This window comes from Rhinatrema bivittatum, chromosome 1 (genome assembly GCF_901001135.1).
Source record: "Rhinatrema bivittatum chromosome 1, aRhiBiv1.1, whole genome shotgun sequence".
NCBI lineage: Eukaryota > Metazoa > Chordata > Amphibia > Gymnophiona > Rhinatrematidae > Rhinatrema > Rhinatrema bivittatum.
This window is the reverse complement of record NC_042615.1, coordinates 617682281-617703038: the sequence shown is the minus strand read 5'-3', so window position 1 is coordinate 617703038 and position 20758 is coordinate 617682281. Positions and strand designations below refer to the sequence as shown.

Here is a 20758-nt window from a genome sequence, read left to right as displayed (position 1 = left end):
CTAGATGATAAACTAAATAAATGAGCACTGCAGTGTGTGGAAAGTGTCTCTCTCCTGGGGAGCTTCCCCAAATGGTTTACTTGGTACTAAACAGAAAGTGGGCCTAGTTTCAGTCACTTAAAGATAGGGTGGGGAAAGAGAAGCTTATGAACCGTGGTCTCTCGTGCAGCTGTGGCAAGGGTTTTTGCTTGACTTCGGCTGAAAGGCTGAAGCAATTAAGATGATATACTGTATTTTTCGCTCCATAAGACGCACCTGACCATAAGACGCACCTAGGATTCAGAGGGGGAAAATTTAAAAAAAAAAAAATTGTGCTAAACCGGCTCTGCGTCTGGGCGTCTTATGGAGCAAATTAGGGGAGTGCATAGTTTTTTTTTTTCTCCCCATTTTGTTTTCGGGTCTGGGGAGGGCCATTTCGGTCCACTCCCCAGATCAGAAAACTTTTCTTTCTGTGGGAACCCCCAAAACATCCCCCCATCCCAACCCTTTAAATTAACAACCTCCACCCCCCTGACCCCCCACCCTCCTGACCCCCCCCAAGACCTGCCAAACGTCCCTGGTGGTCCAGCGGGGGTCCAGGAGCGGTCCGGGAACGATCTCCTGGGCGTGAGCCGTCGGCTGCCAGTAAACAAAATGGCGCCGACGGCCCTATGCCCTCACTATGTCACTGAGACCGACCGCTGCTATTGGTCGGTCTCAGTGACATAGTGAGGGCATAGGGCCGTCGGCGCCATTTTGTTTACTGGCAGCCGACGGCCCTATGCCCTCACTATGTCACTGAGACCGACCAATAGCAGCGATCGGTCTCAGTGACATAGTGAGGGCATAGGGCCGTCTGCTGCCAGTAAACAAAATGGCGCCGACGGCCCTATGCCCTCACTATGTCACTGAGACCGACCAATAGCAGCGGTCGGTCTCAGTGACATAGTGAGGGGCATAGGGCCGTCGGCGCCATTTTGTTTACTGGCAGCCGACGGCCCACGCCCAGGAGATCATTCCCGGACCCCCCGCTGGACCACCAGGGACGTTTGGCAGGTCTTGGGGGGGTCAGGAGGGTGGGGGGTTGCAGGAAATTAATTTGTCAGGTCTTGGGGGGGGGGTCGTAGGAAATTAAGTCGGCAGGTCTTGGGGGAGGCGGGGGGGGGGGGGTGTTTGTTAGATTTTTGTTTGGTTTTTTTTTTATATTCGCTCCATAAGACGCACATACATTTTCCCCCCACCTTTGGGGGAAAAAAAGTGCGTCTTATGGAGCGAAAAATACGGTACTGAATTTGCGACAAAAGGCAAGGCAATAAACCTTCTCCCTCTGTGCAAAGTTTAGATTACATAACTCAGTCTCTTAGGAGGGTTATCCAGCCATGTGCTCCTGGGCCTGGATACATCTCTGGAAAAGAAGTGTGCCTAAGCTCCTGGTTCCACTGTCCCTTTTTGGGATTTTACATGTAGCTCAGCTATGAATCAAGAACAACTGTGTCTCTATTTCCAAAGGGGTAGATTTTAAAAATTTGGGCGATCGCGTACTTTTGTTCGCGCACCAGGCGCCTCCGACTTAATAGTGCTATAATATTAAGTCAGAGGATGTACAGAAAAGCAGATTTTTCTGCTTCTCTGTACACTTCCCTGGTGCCAGCCGAAATTAAAATGTGCAGCTTGGTGGGAATAACTAATAGGCCCATCAACATGCATTTGCATGTTGCGGACGCTATTCGCTTCGGGGGTGGGGTGGGGGGTTGGCCGCGCGTTTTTGATTCGCTATTACCCCTTACTGTATAAGGGGTACAAATAGCGTGTCGAAAACGCGGAGCGCACTGTACTGTATCAGCCTGACTGAGTGCTGGATGCTGGTTCTTGCATAACATGTGTCATTCTCAGGAGAGCACATGGGTTTTTGATGTATTTTATATTCCTTCACCTTGGCTGCAGTGGCTTGCAATCTCTGCAGGGTTGAAAACCTTTTTGACAGGTCCAAAACACATCACTCAGATCCAGATGCAACTCAGTCTAAATTCTAAGACTCCAACACACAAGCTCGAGGAGGCAGGAACCTGGGTTCAAAACCCACCACCCTAGCTCAAGGTGTTCCACAAGGCTCTTCCCTCTCCTCCACACTGTTCAACATATACCTCCTCCCCTCCTCTGCCATCTCCACTCCAAGCTAGGCCTTCCACATTTTATATATGCGGATGATGTTCAGATCCTGATACCAGTGACTGACACCTTACATAAAGCCAACGAGACCTGGCAATCCGCCCTCGCTAACATCAGCACTCTGCTTTCTAACAACTTCCTCACGCTCAATACTGCCAAAACAGAGCTCCTCCTCATTGCACCCCACAACATCAAACCTCCTCTACCGCTTGGCAACACACCACTCACCAGCATTACTGTCCCCTCAATACATGCACAGCCTTGGCATTACCATAGATACCATTTTAACCTCAAAAAATTCATCAACACTACTCTCAGAGACTGTTTCTCAAATTACACACCTTAAAAAAAACTCAAACCCTTACTACACCTCACTGACTTCCAGACAATACTTCAAGCTTTCATCCTATCGAAAATCAATTACTGCAATGCTCTACTCTTGGGACTCCCCAGAAGCGTGATCCAACCCCTACAATTACTCCAAAATGCAGCAGCTCGTATCCTCACCAACACCCACAAAAATGACCACATTACCCGTCCTTAAACACCTGCACTGGCTACCCATTCCATCAAGAATCACATACAAATCCCTCACCCTCATTCACAAATCTCTTCACAACCAGAACATGCAATGATTCAACGAACATCTCACCTTTCGAAACTGACCGTCCCACCAGAAAACAACATCTAGCAACCCTACATACCCCATCACCCAAAGCCACCAAACTCCGCTCCACCAAAGACCGAGCCTTTTCCTTGGCCGGGCCCACCCTTTGGAACAAACTACCCTCATCCATCTGCCAAGAATCATGCCCGAAAAAATTCAAACAGCTTGAAGACCTGGCTCTTCAAGCAGGCATACTCCTAAGTACCCACCCTCAACCCCCCTAGCTCTCGTCTCCCTCTCTTCTGTCCCACCACCCCCCCTATGGGTAACCTCTGTTATTGTACCATTTTCTCTGTTGTAAATCATCGTCTTTGCAACTAAATAGAAGAATGACACCTCATCATATCCCTCATATTTTATGGTAACAATCTGTAAATAATTCCCCCTGTGTAAAATTTATTGATCATATGTACGATGTTGTAAATACTTTGATGCCTAAATTTAAGCGTTTGTATCTACCCTCCCCTTTTCCCCCTCTCCCAGTTCCGCCCCACCCCTTCCCACCTTCCCTCCCTCTCTATACCTCATCAGTTCTTTCTAAAGCCTGTTGCTACTTGTTTCCTGTTAACCAAGGAGATTTTCCGAACGTTCCTCGGTATATACAAACTGTTAAATAAAGAAAATAAATTGGAGAAATTACTTACCTGATAATTTTGTTTTCCTTAGTGTAGACAGATGGACTCAGGACCAATGGGTATAGTGTACTCCTGCTAGCAGTTGGAGACGGATCAGATTTCAATCTGACGTCAGCCCCTGGTACATATACCCCTGCAGGAAGTGCAGCTCTTCAGTATTCTGCTCGAAAAGCATTGTGGATATATGTGTGACTGACTGATTGATTAACTTAATAATTTGATTAACTTGAATAACTTCATAACTTAAACGTTAAAACTTGATTAACTTGAACTGGTTGATTGACTATAGCTGGAGACCGCCAGTGCACTCAACCAGAAAGCGTCGACACCCGGCAGGGTGGATGCCCTAGGTAAATGACAACGTGGCTTACCCTTGGATCATTTGAAAGACCATGCGTAATGGCAGCCAAGGGTGGGATGCTGAGTCCATCTGTCTACACTAAGGAAAACGAAATTATCAGGTAAGTAATTTCTCCATTTCCTAGCGTGTAGCAGATGGACTCAGGAGCAATGGGATGTATAAAAGCTACTCCCGAACCGGATGGGAGGCTGCCCGTGACCCACTTAGAATTGACCTCACAAATGCCGTGTCCTCCTGAGCCTGCGCATCCAGCCGGTAGAATCTGGGGAAGGTATGGATGGAGGACCATGTTGCTGCCCTGCAGATCTCGGCAGGTGACAGCATTCTAGTTTCTGCCCAGGACACCGCCTGGGCTCTGGTAGAATGGGCCTTGACCTGTAGAGGTGGTGGCTTTCCCGCTTCTACGTAGGCCGCCTTGATGACTTCCTTGATCCAGTGGGCAATGCTTGCCCGCAAGGCCGCTTCCTCTTATCTTTTTTCGCTGTGAAGGATGAAAAGGTGGTCCGTTTTTTGTACAGGTTCTGACATTTCCAGTATCTGGATAGGAGTCTGCCGATATTGAGGTGGCATAGACTACGGGCTTCTTCCGAATTCTTCGAGTCATCCATCGTTTGTAGTGAGATGGTTTGGTTAAGGTGGAAGTGTGAGACCACTTTGGGGAGGAAGGAGGGGACCGTGCGTAGTTGGATGGGCCCCGGGGTGAGCCTGAGGAACGGCTCACGGCAGGACAGTGCTTGTAGTTCCGAGATGCATCTGGCCGAACCCACGGCCAGTAAGAACACCGTCTTTAAGGTTAACAGACGGAGGGACAGGCCTTGGAGGGGTCTGAAGGCGGATCTCGCTAGGAACTCCAAGGCGAGGTTGAGGTTCCACAGAGGTACTGGCCACTTTAGTGGCGGGCGAATATGTTTGATTCCTTTCAGGAAGCGTGAAACATAAGGGTGCGAGGCTATGCTGTCGCCTTCGCTCCTGGAGCCATAGCATGACAGTGCGGCCACCTGTACCTTGATGGAGTTGAGGGACAAACCCTTCCGTAGTCCGTACTGTAGGAATTCCAGGATCACAGAAACTTTAAATGAGAGTGGCTTGATGTTGTGGTCTTCGCACCAGGCTTCAAATACTCTCCAAATCCTTATGTACGTTAACGATGTGGAGAACTTGCGTGCTCGAAGGGTGTCGATTACAGCCCCCGAGTATCTGCTCTTTCTCAGGCAGGCCCTCTCAAGGGCCAGACCATAAGAGAGAATTGAGCTGGGTCCTCGTGGAGGATCGGACCTTGTTGTAGCAGGTCCCTGTGTGGAGGCAGGGGTAGGGGGTTCCCTGCCAGCAGCCTTCTCATGTCTGCGTACAAGGGTCTTCTTGGCCAATCCGGAGCCACCAGAAGAACTAGCCCACGGTGTAGCTGTATCTTGTGAATGATTGCGCCCATCAAGGGCCCCGGTGGGAAGGCGTATAGCAGGGTTCCCGGTGGCCAGGTCTATACCAGGGCCTTGATCCCCTGGGACTGCAGATCCTGCCTGCGGCTGAAGTATCTGGTATTTGAGCGTTGGATCTGTTTGCTAGAAGGTCCATGTCTGCGGTCTCCCATCGATTCACTATCATCTTGAGGGCTGTGGACGACAGCTTCCATTCTCCTGGGTTTAGACTTTCCCTGATGAGGGAGTCTGTCGTGATGTTTTCTTTCCCCGGCGATGTGAACGGCGGAGATCTCCTGGAGATTTGCTGCCGCCCACGCCATCAGGGGGTCTATTTCTAGGGATGTCGGTTGATGTAGGCCACCGTCGTGGCATTGTCTGACATCACTCTGACAATGCTGGGTCCTGAAATGTGTGGGCGAACCGCAGGCAGGCTAATCTGACTGCCCGCGCTTCTAGGCGGCTGATGTTCCATCCCGTTTCTTTTGCATTCCATTGCCCTTGGGCAGTTAACTCTTCGCAGTGTGCTCCACACCCGTGTAGACTGGCATCTGTGGTGAGCAGGTTCCAGGTTGGGGAGGATAGTCTTGATCCCCGGCTCGTGTGGCAGTTCTGCAGCCACCACCGTAGCTGGGTCCGGACTCTGCCCGGAAGTGGTAGATGTACGGTGTAGTTCTGGGATCGTCAAAAAATTGACAGCCTCCTCTCCAGTCTAAACCTAATCCTAAATTCATCAAAAAGCGAACTCCTTCTAATTTCCCCTGAAAACAGTGACTTCTCCACAAATCCACCAACTGGCTTTCAAACATCACAAGTAAGAGACCTAGGAGCTATCATTGATAACCGGCTAAACCTAAAAGCATTTATCAGTCAAACTACCAAGGACTGCTTTCACAAACTTCACGTCTTAAAAAGAATAAAACCACTTTTCCACTCACATGAGTGCAGAACAGTCCTGCAATCAATAATCTTCTCTAAGTTGGATTATTGTAACGCCATTCTGTTAGGTCTCCCGTCTCCTCACATTAAACCCTTTCAGATGGTTCAAAACACGGCGGCCAGATTTTTGACAAACACTAGAAGAAGAGACCACATTTCGCCCATCCTCAAAGACTTACACTGGCTCCCAGTTCACTATAGAATCTTATATAAGTCCATTACCACTATCTACAAAACTATCCATCAACTCTTTCCGCTCAACCTTCAAATCCCATTCAAAAAACACACATCCGCCAGACCCAGAGAGTCCTACAGAGAATCTCTACAGGTTCCACACTCCAAAATTTCTCAGCACATAGCCTTCAGAGACAGGGCTTTCTCCACTGCTGGACCTACACTATGGAACTCCATCCCTCCAGATCTGAGACAGGAACCCTGCCTTCCAACATTTAGGAAAAGACTCAAAACTTGGTTATTTATGAAAGCCTTTCCAGACTGAACCATAATTCACCTTAAACAACTCTTATTTTCTTAACATGATAATCAACAACTTTACCAATTCCATAACCCTGCAATTGCCACTTATTGGCAAGTTTGTTCTCTTTGTTAAATTATTACCACTTATTGGCATGTTTGTTCTCTTTGTTAAATTACTATCGCCTTTCCACTACTCCAAGTTGTGTTATTCCCCTGTTTTATTGTAACTACTATTTTTTCGTTCAGCACCTGTTTATGTTCTTATTATATTTCCCTTTGTCACACCTTGTTACATTGTAAACCGGCATGATGCGATTCCCATCGCGAATGCCGGTATAGAAAAACTCAAAATAAATAAAATAAATATGTACTAGGGGCTGACGTCAGATTGAAATCTGATCCATCTCCAACTGCTAACAGGAGTACACTATACCTATTGGTCCTGAGTCCATCTGCTACATGCTAGGAAATGTTTACTTATTGTGATGCAGATATTGGCATGAAATCATGACAAAGCCAACATGCTGTAAGAAAAAAAAAAAAAGAGATCTTTTGACATAATCAAACACTTACCTCTAGAAAATGATACATTTTCCAGGATCTCTTTTTCCTTGGATACATCAAGAACAAATTCTTCAAAAGAGGAAAGAGCTGCTGGTCGAAAACATTTCAGAGATTCAGCAGCTTTCTGAATTCTAAAAGAATATTTAATGTAATTGCATTAAAGCATTATGAAGGATTTATTAAAAGAATAAGATATCACATTTTTAAAACATGTGAACATTAAAAAATAGATATATTTGAATAGATGGTACATATAAGAATGTACTAGTCATTATCAATATGTGCATTGAAACAAGGATTATCATTGAATCATTCCCATCGATACCACCATAGCCCTAACAATATGAGCTTGATATGCCTGGGCATAACAAAAAGATGCAATCTATCCAGTAGAAAGGGTAGGCTTGACAGTGGCAGTTCCAGGTTTATTAGGGACGAAAACAAACAAAAAGCTGGGTAAACTTTCTAAGGGCTTCAATCTGCTCCATTTAAAAGGCTAAGGCTCTTTCGCAATATAAACTGTGCAGGGCTTGTTTACCTTTGTGGATATACAGCCTGGGGAAAAATGGTGGTAGAATGACTTGACTGGTTAAGGTGGAAATCGGACACTGTCTTAGGCAAGAATTTAGGATGTGCATGGAAACCATCCTATTATGATAAATCTTAGCATTAAGTCACTGAGCTCACAGACTGTGTGCCACCACCAAAAATATGACCTTCGGGTACTTCAGCTCACGGGAATCTAATGGTTCAAAGTGGGTTTCATCAACAGGCCAAGTACCACGTTGAGGTCCCAAGACATAGTGGAGGCTTGATAGGAGACTTCAGCTGAAGCAAGCCTCGCATGAATCTGACAACCAAAGGCTATAAAGATGCATTTACCTTCTATATCAGGGGTAGACAATTCCAGTCCTAGAGAGCCATAAACAGGTCGTGTTCAGGATATCCAAAATGAATACATATAAGGTATACTTGCATGCACTGCCTTCCACTGCATGCAAATATATTGCATGAATATTCATATAGGATATCCTGAAAACCTGACTTGTTTTCGGCACTCCAGGATGAGAGTTGCCTATCCTTGTTCTACATGGTGGTGATAAATGCCAGTTGCAATAAAATGAAACCTAATGGAGTTTGTCTTCTATCAAGATGTAGGAAGTATTAAAGCAATTTTGTATGGGACAGGAGAATGCCTAGGACCTTTCCCTCACGCCAACAGGAAAATCTCCTCTAAAATCAAAACATTTATTTATTTATTTTTATTTTTTCTATACCGACATTCCTGTAAAAGTACAAATCATATCGGTTTACAATGAAACTTTAACTTCGCTCTGAGGCGGTACATGGAACAATGAGGCCAGTTAACAGTAGAAATACCAAACAAAACCTAAAACTCTAGAGACTCATTTTAATATCTAAAAGCACATGAAACTCATAATAACAGAATACATTAGACAATATAAAAACATCAATATGGCATAAATAAGCTCAGGGGAAGGAGGAAGGAGAAGGTAGAAGGTGGGAAGGTAGAGGGAGGAGGAGAAGGTAGAAGGTGGGAAAGAGAAGGCAATAAAGAGGAATGCAGTGTCTGGCCAGAGGGAGGGGATGGGAGAGATGGGAGTAAGGCGAAGGGGGAGGAGAGAGGGTGACTAGAGGTAGGATTTGCTAGTGAGAGATAGGTTGAAGGCAAGGGTGGTTAGGTGTCTTGAAAGGCTTGGCTAAAAAGCCATGTTTTCAGTCTCTTTTTGAAGACAGTGGGGCAGGGTTCTCGTCTCAGGTCGGGGGGTAATGCATTCCATTGGTGTGGACCAGCTGTTGAGATGGTGCGTTTTCTAAGTGAAGTTTTGGCTTGTGGGGAGTACAAGGTGTCTTGGTAGGCAGTTCTGATAGGTCTGGACGAAGTATGTGTTTTAGTTGGGAGGCAGTGTGGAGAGTGGTGAGGTTGTGAATAGCTTTGTGGATGATTGTGAGTACCTTGAAGAGGATTCTGAATTTAATGGGGAGCCAGTGTAAGCTCTGAAGGGTAGGGGTGATGTGTTCCCTTTTTTTGGTGTTGGTGAGGAGCCTGGCTGCAGAATTCTGAGCCATCTGAAGGGGTTTAGTGTGGTTAGCTGGTAGCCCGAGAAGCAGGGAGTTGCAATAGTCCAGTTTTGAGAGTATGATTGATTGAAGTACCAGTCTGAAGTCTTGGAAGTGAAGGAGAGGTTTTAGGTTTCTGAGGACTTGAAGTTTGAAGAAGCACTCCTTAGTAGTGGCGTTCACGAACTTTCTAAGGTTGAGCTGGTTGTCTAGAGTGACACCTAAGTCTCTGACATAAGGGGAATGATTGAGCGTTGGTATGGTTGGATGTGAGATGGTTGGTAAGGTAAGGTGGGTGTCAATGTTGTCTTGGGAGAGGATGAGGATCTCCGTCTTGTTGGTGTTCAAAACTAAGTTGAGAGAAGTGAGAAGGTGGTTAATTGCTTTTAGACAGTTGTTCCAGTGATTAATGGATTTTTGCAGTGATTCTGTGATGGGAATGATTATCTGGACGTCATCTGCGTAAAGGTAATGGGAGAGATTAAGTTTAGAAAGAAGGTGGCATAGCGGAAGTAGATAGATATTGAAGAGGGTTGGTGATAGGGAGGATCCCTGAGGGACACCCATGTTGGAGTGGACAGCAGGGGATTCTTTGTTGTTAATCTTGACTTTATAGCGTCTGTTGGACAAGAAGGAGGTGAACCAATTGAGTGCTGATCCCTTGATGCCAATATCTGTTAGTCATTCTAGGAGAATAGCATGGTTCACCGTATCGAAAGCAGCGGATAGATCGAGAAGTATCAGAAGGTAAGATTGACCTTTTTCCATGTTTATAAGGATGTTGTCGGACAGGGAAATCAGAAGGGTTTCTGTGCTGAACGCCTTCCGAAATCCATATTGTGAGGGGGACAGAATGTGATTTTCCTCAAGGTAGTCTGATAGCTGTTTGTTGACGATTTTCTCCATAATTTTAGCCATCATAGGGAGATTGGCTATTGGGCGGAAGTTGGCTGGGTCAGTGGGGGACAGGTTAGGTTTTTTTAGTATAGGTTTGAGGATTGCAAACTTTAGTTGGTCAGGAACTAGGCCTTGGGTTAATGAGAGGTTAATAATGTCAGCGATAGGTTTAGAGATTGTGTTTGGGATGTTGAAGAGAAGGTTGGTGGGAATAGGATCGGCAGGGTGAGTCACTGGTTTCAGCTTTTTGATAATGTTTTCAATTTCCATCGCTGATGTAGGTTCAAAGCATTCTAGCGTTGAGTTTTGATGAGGAGGGAGGGTGATGGGGGGGGGGGGGGGGGGAGAGGGGGGAGTGGGGAGAGCGGTGAGTGTGACAGTAAGGTCGCAGATTTTTTTCTCGAAGTAGATTGAAAGTTCAGTAGCTTTGTCGAGGGCCAGGTTATCGGGGATGATGGGGGGCGAAGGTTTGGTGAGTGCAGAGACATAAGAGAATAGGGCTTTAGAGTCAAAGATGAAGTGGTGAATTTTCTTGGCGAAGAAGTCTCTTTTTGATTTTAGGATGGAGGTTCTGTAGGAGTTAAGTAGAGTTTTGTAGGCTGCTAATGTTGCCGTGGACGGTGTTTTCCTCCAGCACTGTTCTTTCTTTCTAAGGTCTTGTTTGAGAGCCTTAAGTGAAGGTGTGAACCATGGTTTCCTACTTTGCGACGGGTAGCGCAGGACTTTGGTGGAAGTGGGGCATGTTTGCTCAGCGACTTTTGAGATAGCGTTAAACCATGATGTGATGGCTACGTCTGCGTCTGAAAGGTTGAGGCGAGGTAAGAAAAAGATTCCTTTTGGAATCTTTTTCTTGGAATTCAGAAAAATTTGAGAGATCTTCAGAGAGGTTAAGGGAATTCAATACTATTCTCTCAACACAGGCACCAGCTCTATGAGTGCTTGAGCACCAATATTCTCTCCTGTCACCTGTGACTCAAGAGTTCAGAGCTCCAAGCTGAAGGGCAGGAGGGAAGTGGGGTTTTTTTTGTTTTACTACTACTACTACTATTACTCTCCTCTCTCACTGCAGCACTCTGGCTGGCTGTGGAAGGTCTGATCAGTGGACTGCAGGGGATCAGAGAGCAGCACCAGTGCAGGGCTGGCAAGCTTTTTGAGGTGCAACAGAACTGGGGACATTCTGAGCTGCAGAATTCAGGGATTGCAGGTGGCCAAGTATCTTATGTGAACTCTGCAGGCATGGGAATGGTTCTGGAATGGAATCTGAGTGCCAAAGGTTCTTCAGGGAACGAGGAAGTAGAAGCAGTTCCAGAAAAAAAAAAGATGTGCCTTGACTTGGGGAGGACAGAGCAAGAAAGTGATTTAAGTCTGTGGAAGAGGGGGAATCCCAAATTGAGAGGTGACCTAAGCCTGCAAATGAAGGGATGCTTAACATGCTGAGGAGGGGTGAGCATTTGAAGGGGAGAACAGTGAAGGGATGGGTGAATTAACCTTCATTGGATGGAAGCTGGCTAAGGAGGGACCTGTTGGGGAGTGGAAGGATGAGAAAAAGAAGCTGGGAGAGGAAGAAAGAACAGGTCAAGAGGAAATGGGGAGCAGAGCAGGCTAAAGGGATAGAGTAGAGCAAGCTGAAGTGTATTAAGCCCCCCTTCCCCCAAATATAAGAGAAAGTATGCCCATGCAGGCAAGTGAGAATTAAAGAGAAAAGGGAATAAGGAGAGAAGGAGAAAGAGGATAAGATGGTGAGAAGAGGAAGTAGATTAGGAGAATGTATGAGAGAATGAGAAACAATCTTACCTGAATTTTCTCTCTTATTTCTGCTACAATTATTCAGAATGATTAGGTTGAATTCCCTCTTCCAGCTCATGAAGAAGAGCTTTTTTTTTAAGTTATGACATCACTACTACATGTGCTATACACTGCCAATAAAGCCCATATTTTTCTGACGAAGCACTTCAAAAACTTTATAATGTAATTAAATTGATCTTACACATCAAAAAAGATCCTTCTTGGAAAAAATTGATATCCCAATAAAATTAACAATACCAAAACACTTTTTTTTTTTTAAAAATACAGATTTAACTTCCTAGGTTTCTAGACAAGTGTAGCAGAAATAAAAGTAAATTATCAGATAAGAAAAGGAAGATGAAATTTAATCTGCTACACCAGTCCAGAAGGATTGGGAAGTACCAAAGCCCAACTATTTTGGGAATGAGGATATTAAACCTGCTTTAGGGATATTTGCTCCAAAAGCAGTGTCTGCCTTTGTAAAAACATCCATTCTGTAACGTTTAGTAAATGAATGCAATGTTTACTTCGTGGCTGCTCTACAAGTATCTGTAGGGTTTAAAGCACCAACATCTGCCCAAGAAGAAGACTGTGCCCTTGTTAAATGGTCTCTGATTATTTCCACATATATACCGAAGAAATAGTCTTCTTTATCCATCTTGCTACAATAGGTTTGGTTGCAGCCTCACCCTTGCATGTTCCAAATATAAACAATGTTTTTCAAAAAGGATTTGTAAATTCTAAATATTTTAATGATTTAGCTAGTAGAACTGATTGATTTAGATAATAGGCAGAGATTATTATTGGTTAAAAATGAACTACTAGATTGTTAAGGAATCTGCAGTTAAAAAACATCTCTATAAGATAAAGCTTGAATTTAATATATGTCTTGCTGATGTAATTGATGATAGAAAGACTAACATTAAATCTAAGTGAAATCTGTTTTATAGCTTCAAAAGGAGCTGAAGCCTATGCTTTTAATATTAGGTTTCAATTTCATTGTGTAATACTGCTCTAAAGAGAGGGCATAATCTCTTTACAGCCTTTAAAATTGTGCAACATCCGCACGAGAAGCAATGGAGATCCCTTTGATTCTACCACTAACAAAACTGTTGCCACTTGCATCTTTAAGGAATTTATAATAAAACCTCTCTAAACACTTCTATAAAAAGTTAAAATATCCATGATCTTTGCACAACATGGTGATACTGAATAATGCCCAAATTTTCAAAGCACTGCACGCACTAAAACCAAAGAATATGCAAGTGGCCGGGCCGTGCGCGCTTAGTGCATTTTTAAAAACGACCCAGCCATGCGCAGATCCCCTGGTTCGTGCAGAAGTGCCAGCCTGTCTCAAAGGGGCAGGCCAGGGTGGCGTGATCTGGGTGGGGGCCGGATGGGACAGCAGCCATTAGATTCTGTCCCGGAGAAGCGCACTCTGGCAGCCGGCTCGTGCGCAGAAGTTACTTCTGCTCCAAAGGAGCAGTAAGTATTAAAACAAAAAAAATTAGACTAGCTAGATGGGAGTTAGGGGTCGGGGAGGCTAGTTAGAGGTATAGGGAGGTTCCCGGACTTGGAGGGAACTGGGAAGGCCTACGTAATCCAAGTTTGTTTTTAAAACCCCCCCCCCCCCCCCCCGACACACACACGCGAGTCCCAACCTGCCCGCATAGACATTAAAATCTGGTGCAGGAATCATATTTTATAACATATGCACACCGACGCGTGCACGTTATAAAATAGCTGCGTCCATGTGCGCGTGCCAGGAACCGCACGCACATGGACACGAGTGCATGGGTTTTAAAATTGACCCCTAAATGTTTACAATTGGCTTCAATATCACCAAATCTGTACGTATGCCAACTATGTGGAATCTTTTCTGGCCTTTAATAGAATAGAAATTAGAGAAGGAAAGTAACCTTTTAACTTGTTTTGACCTCTCAAAAGTCATGCTGTAAGATAACATGGGACCTTATTGAAGGAGTCCTTGAACGTCTAATAACTGTAGGAGTTGGTCAACTGATAATCCCATTAGATCGCATACCACATTCTCCTTGGTCAATCTTGATCTATTTTTCTTAATGTGTGTCCTATCAAGGGCCATGGTGGGAAGACATACATTAATATCACCTTCGTCCACAGAGCATCTATACCCTCACTGCCAAATTCTTTTCATCTGCCGTAGAATCTTTTCACTTTGGCATGCTTGCAAGTTGCCGTCAGATCTATTGGTGGGTTGCCCCAAAATTTACTACTTTCCAACAAGCCTCTTGACAGAGTTCTCATTGGCCTGGCTCCAGAAAATTTCTGCTTAAGAAAATTGGCCTCTATGGTCTCCTACCTTGCAATATGAAAGGCAGATATTTGATTTAGATTTTTTCCACCCATGGGAAAACATTTGTCTCAAATATCCCTTGAGTCAGTTCCTCCTTGTTTATGTGTGCCACAGCTATTGCATTGTTGCAGAGTATCCTCGCAGCCTTTCCTTTCAGAAGTGGAAGAAAGCAAAGTAATGCTAACCTTGTTGCTCCAGTCTCTAGTCAGTTTGATCATAAGGCTTCTGCCCGAGTTCACAACCCTTAAAAGAAACAGATTCTGACTGTGCACTCCACAAGCAATTAAGCTTGCATCTGTGGTCACCATTATTCATAACGGAGGTTCTATCATAATCCCCTTTCTCTAGGTTTGCTTTTTTGACCACCTTTTCTTACTGAAATGGGTAGGGGAAGACAATGTTCTCAATCTTGAGTTGGAGGCTTCCATTGTGACAGAAGCACAAAGTGAAGCAAAGGGGAGTGCTCTGAACTAAAAATGTTTCCCAGATATACAGAAATGAAGACATCTCTGATGGCATTCTCTTATTGGAATATGAAAATATACCTTTGATAGGTCTCGCCTTTCCAGACTATGACCAAAGAATCTCCATTAAAAAATATGGGCCATTTAGACTTTTGTTCACCTCTTTTAAATCCAGAACTGGTCTGATAGAACTGTCTTTTTTTGGTAATGACAACATATATTGAATATTTACCAACAATGTGCTTTAGTTTATGCTAGTCCGACAGATCCATGTTCTGGAATCACAAGCTTCAGGAACTACAGTTTACTATCTAACACTGATAAGACACCAAGATGTTTTCTGAAAGCACAGAAACAGTGGATATTTCAAAATCCTGGTACATGCAAACATGGCCAGTCAAATGATTCAGACTAAGCTAATCAGATAAATCCTTCAAGATTACTTCATTAAAGCACAGAATATCAATCAATTTCTGCATTCATTCACAATGGTGTAAACTGATTGCAAACTGAATATCTACAATTGATCTCATAATAAAGGATGTCACCTCTGCTGATTTGAGATGGACTAATTGAGCAGGTTTTTCCATCCCTATGAAGAGCTAGATGCTTTATTAAATAAGAGAATAATTTTGGATATTCAATTTGCAATCAGTTACACCATTGGGAAATAAGACAGAAATTGATTAGTATTCTCTGCTTTAATGTCATCATCTTGTGGGATCTGATTGGCTTGGCCGGTATCTCAGTCATTTGATTGTGAGTTTTATCAGTGTTAGATGGTAAACCATAGCACCTGAAAATGGTGATTCAAAACATGGATCTATGTCAGGATTGCATTAACTAAAGCACACAGCTGTGAATTTACATAGTATTCACAGCAGAAAAAGACCAAATGGTCCATCTAGTCTGCCCAGCAAGTCTCCTATGGTAGCAACTGCTGCTCCATGCAGGTTATCCCCAAGCCTTATATATTAACAAAGCAACATTTTTACTGGGTACGGAGCCTTCATGAAAATTCAGACAATGCTGCTTGACGTGCTTTGCTTTTGAACTTAGCCAAAGAAGCAGTCCTGTGCTTTTTGACTTGTGTCTGCGAATCAGTACCCCTGACTGTAAAAGCTGGGTCCCCTGTTGGTTGTCCTCTGAATTCAATTCCCCTTTCCCCTCCCCACATGCTGTCAAAGCAGAGAGCAATGTCAAAATGGCGAGCTGTTGCATTAAAAGCATCAAGGCTTATTGGTCAAGGGTAGTAATCCCCATGGATATCGTTAAGGATAGTAACCACCAAAAAGCAAGTTTCCCTCCATGCACCCTTTTCTTCATTTTCGTCCTTCAGCCTTTAGGGATCCATACTGTTTATTCCACACTCTTTGAATTCTTTGACTGTTTTGTATTCCCCATTTCCTCAAGAAGGGCATTCCAGGCATCCATTACCCTTTTCTTAGAAACATAGAAGTGATGGCAGAAAAGGTCCTTATGGCCCATCCAGTCTGCCCAGCAAGCTCCCATAGTTATCAGTTTCCCATACTTATCAGTTACTCAGACCGTCAAGGTCAGGGCTCTTGTTGGTTACTGTTTGAGTCCAATTTCCGTCCCCCCCCCCCCCCACCCCACTGTTGAAGCAGAGAGCAGTGTTGGAGTTGCACCAGAAGTGTAGTATCCGGCCTTTTGGTTAAGGGTAGTAACTGCCACATCAAGCAAGTTAACTCCTTGCTTATTTGTTTTCCCAGACTGTACAGTTCAATGACCTGGTTAGTTGTTGTCTGAATCTAATTCATCTTTCCTCTTTTCCCCCTGCTGTTGAAGCAGCAAGCAATGATGGAGTTGCATCACATTATGAAGGCTTATTTGTTAAGGGTAGTATCCGCCGCACCAGCAAGTTAGCCCCATGCCTCTTACTTCATTCCCCTCTCCCTTGCCTTTAGGGATCCATGGCGTTTATCCCATGTCTTTTTGAAATCTTGCACCGTTTTTGTCTTCCCCACCTCCTCCGGCAGGGCATTCCAGACATCCACCACCCTCTCTATGAAGAAATATTTCCTGACATTGATTCTGATTCGTCCTCCTCAGAGTTTCATTTCGTGACTCCTAGTTCTATTGGATTCTTTCCAGCGGAAAAGGTTTGTTATTGACCATGCATCATTACAAGCCTTTCAAGTATCTGAAGGTCTATATCATATCTCATCTGCTCCTCCTCTCCTCCAGGGTATAAATATTTAGGTCCTTCAACCTCTCCTCATAAGTCATTTGATGGAGACCTCCCATCATTTTGGTAGCCCTTCTGTCTTTTCAAGTAACATTAGAGTCTGCCTTTTACATACTCTGAGGAATGGGGACACTTAAATATTTGGACATTTAAATATCTTGATTTGACTAATTTTACATGAATATTAAAAAGAAAAATAGAAGAAAGGTGAATTTTTGAATATAAATAAAATGTTTTTTGAAGGTGAATGATAAAAAGACCAGTTGGTTTCCTTTGGAGAGACGTCGGGCTTGCTGACACCTTCCTTTAGGCTTTTTTGTTAAAAGTTTTTGGTTCCCATTTGATACTACAGTTTACTAGTGTGGGTAATTGTTTTGACTCTCTTTTTGACAGATTTCAATTACCCCAATACTGACACGGTAAATGTATCATCGGGACATGCTAGAGAGATAAAGTTCCTGGATGGAATAAATGACAATTTTATGGAGCAATTGGTTCAGGAACAGACAAGAGAGGGAGAAATTTTAGATCTAATTCTCAGTGGAGCACAGGATTTGGTGAGAGAGGTAACTGTGGTGGGGCTGCTTGGCAATAGTGATCATAATATTTATTTATTTATTTAGGGGCTCTTATATACCGATATTCTTGTAACAAGTTACAAATCAATTCGGTTTACATTAAACCATAAAACCTGCGCAAAGAAGGCATTACATTATACAAGGAAGTCAAACTTGGGTTCAGTAACAATGTTAACATGGTGAATACAAGGAGAACAACTTTAGCCGGCTAGCCATAATATGATCAAATTTGATCATATTATGATCGAATCAAAAAAATCGATCGTAATATGATCAAATTTGAATTCATGACTGGAAGGGGGGACAGTAAGAAAATTCACGGCTCTCGTGCTAAACTTTCAAAAGGGAAACTGTGATCAAATGAGAAAAATAGTTTAAAAAAAACTGAAAGAAGCAGCTACAAAGGTAAAAAGTGTGCAAGAGGTGTGGTCATTGTTAAAAAATACTATCCTAGAAGCACAGTCTAGATGTATTCCACACATTAAGAAAGGTGGAAAGAAGGCAAAACGATTACTGGCATGATTAAAAAGGAGGTGAAAGAAGCTATTTTAGCCAAAAGATCTTCATTCAAAAATTGGAAGAAGGATCCAACAGAAGAAAATAGGATAATGCATAAGCATTGGCAAGTTAATTGTAAGACATTGATAAGACAGGCTAAGAGAGAATTTGAAAAGAAGGTGGCCGTAGAGGCAAACTCACAGTAAAAACTTTTTAAAATATATCTGAAGCAGAAAAGCCTGTGAGGGGGTCAGCTGGACAGTTAGATGATAGAGCGGTTAAAGGGGCAATTAGAGAAGATAAGGCCATCGCGGAAAGATTAAATGATTTCTTTGCTTCAGTGTTTACTGAAGAGGATGTTGGGGAGGGTCCCCGTACCGGAGAAGGTTTTCATGGATAATGATTCAGATGGACTGAACCAAATCACGGTGAACCAAGAAGATGTGATAGGTCTGATTGACAAACTGAAGAGTAATAAATTACCTGGACCAGATGGTATACACCCCAGGGTTCTGAAGGAGCTCAAAAAAGAAATTTCAGACCTATTAGTAAAAATTTGTAACCTATCATTAAAATCATCCATTGTACTTGAAGACTGGAGGGTGGCTAATGTAACCCCCATATTTAAAAAAGGCTCCAGCGGCGATCCAGGAAACTACAGACCAGTTAGCCTGACTTCAGTGCCAGGAAAAATAGTGGAAAGTGTTCTAAACATCAAAATCACAGAACATATAGAAAGACATGGTTTAATGGAACAAAGTCAGCATGGCTTTACCTAAGGCAAGTCTTCTCTCACAAATCTGCTTCACTTTTTTGAAGGAGTTAATAAACATGTAGATAAAGGTGAACCGGCAGATGTAGTGTATTTGGTTTTTCAGAAGGCGTTTGACAAAGTTCCTCAAGAGAGGCTTCTAGGCAAAGTAAAAAGTCATGGGATAGGTGGTGATGTCCTTTCATGGATTACAAACTGGATAAAAGACAGGAAACAGAGAGCAGGATTAAATGAACAATTTTCTCAGTGGAAGGGAGTGGGCAGTGGAGTGCTTCAGGGATCTGTACTGGGACCCTTACTTTTCAATCTAACTAGATAAATGAAGCTTGACCGACGTGCCCACAAATGCGCAGTAGAGAGCAGCTCTACTGCGCATGTGCGGGCGAGCACGTCAGTCTTAGGCAGCGTCAAAAAAAAACCAAAAAACATGGCGGCAGCGGTGGTGGTAGCGGCGGCGGTAGCGGGCGGCAGCGGCGGCGGTAGCGGGCGGTGGCGGTAGCGGGCGGCAGCGGAGGCGGTAGCGGCGGTAGCGGGCAGCGGTAGCGGCCAGTAGCGAGGGAGGGAGGAGAGAGAGAGAGGGAGGGAGGGACGGACTAAGTGGGAGGGACGAAGAGAGAGAGTGGGAGGGAGTGACTGAGTGAGAGGGAGGGATTGAGTGAGGGGGAGGGACTGAGTGAGGGGGAGTGAGCGGGACTGAGGGAGAGGGAGGGAGGGAGTGGGACTGAGGGGGAGTGAGTGGGACTGAGGGAGAGGGAGGGAGGGAGTGGGACTGAGGGGGAGTGAGTGGGACTGAGTGTGAGTGAGAGGGAGAGAGTGGGAGGGAGGGACTGAGTGAGAGGAGAGGGAGGCTGGGGAGGAGTGGGTGAGTGGGTGGGAGGGAGGTAGGGGAGAGAGAATGAGGGGGAGGTGAGAGACAGAGGGATGTAGCCCGTTTTAACGGGCTTAACGGCTTGTATATTTATAAATGATCTGGAAAGAAATACGACAAGTGAGGTAATCAAATTTGCAGATGATACAACATTGTTCAGAGTAGTTAAATCACAAGCAGATTGTGATAAATTGCAGGAAGACCTTCTGAGACTGGAAAATTGGGCATCAAAATGGCAGATGAAATTTAATTTGGTTAAGTGCAAGGCGATGCATATAGGGAAAACAACATATGCTATAGTTACACAATGTTAGGTTCCATATTAGGAGCTACCACCCAAGAAAGAGATCTAGGCGTCATAGTGGATAACACATTGAAATCATCGGTTCAGTGTGCTACAGCAGTCAAAAAAGCAGAATGTTGGGAATTATTAGAAAGGGAATGGTGAATAAAACGGAAAACATCATAATGCCTCTGTATCGCTCCATGGTGAGACCGCACCTTGAATACTGTGTACAATTCTGGTCGCCGCATCTCAAAAAAGATATAGTTGCGATGGAGAAGGTACAGAGAAGGGCGACCAAAATGATAAAAGGAATGGAACAGCTCCCCTATGAGGAAAGACTGAAGAGGTTAGGACTTTTCAGCTTGGAGAAGAGACGGCTGAGGGGGGATATGATAGAGGTATTTAAAATCATGAGAGGTCTAGAACGGGTTAATGTGAATTGGTTATTTATTCTTTCGGATAATAGAAAGACTAGGGGGCACTCCATGAAGTTAGCATGTGGCACATTTAAAACTAATCGGAGAAAGTTCTTTTTCACTCAACACACAATTAAACTCTGGAATTTGTTGCCAGAGGATGTGGTTAGTGCAATTAGTGTAGCTGTGCTTAAAAAAGGATTGGATAAGTTCTTGGAGGAGAAGTCCATTACCTGCTATTAAGGAAGTTGACTTAGAAAACAGCCACTGCTATTACTAGCAACAGTAACATGGAATAGACAGTTTTTGGGTACTTGCCAGGTTCTTATGGCCTGGATTGGCCACTGTTGGAAACAGGATGC

General features: G+C 44.1%; 1 protein-coding gene across 3 annotated transcripts in view; it reads right to left on the bottom strand.

Moving 5' to 3' along the window:
• Positions 1-20758, bottom strand: part of TRIM36 (tripartite motif containing 36) — a 344127-nt gene that overhangs the window by 96963 nt on the left and 226406 nt on the right. For all 3 annotated transcript variants that reach the window (XM_029571457.1, XM_029571466.1, XM_029571476.1), the window contains exon 7: positions 7216-7337. In XM_029571457.1, coding sequence (XP_029427317.1) covers positions 7216-7337 — 122 coding nt within the window. The remainder of the gene's footprint in view (positions 1-7215; positions 7338-20758) is intronic.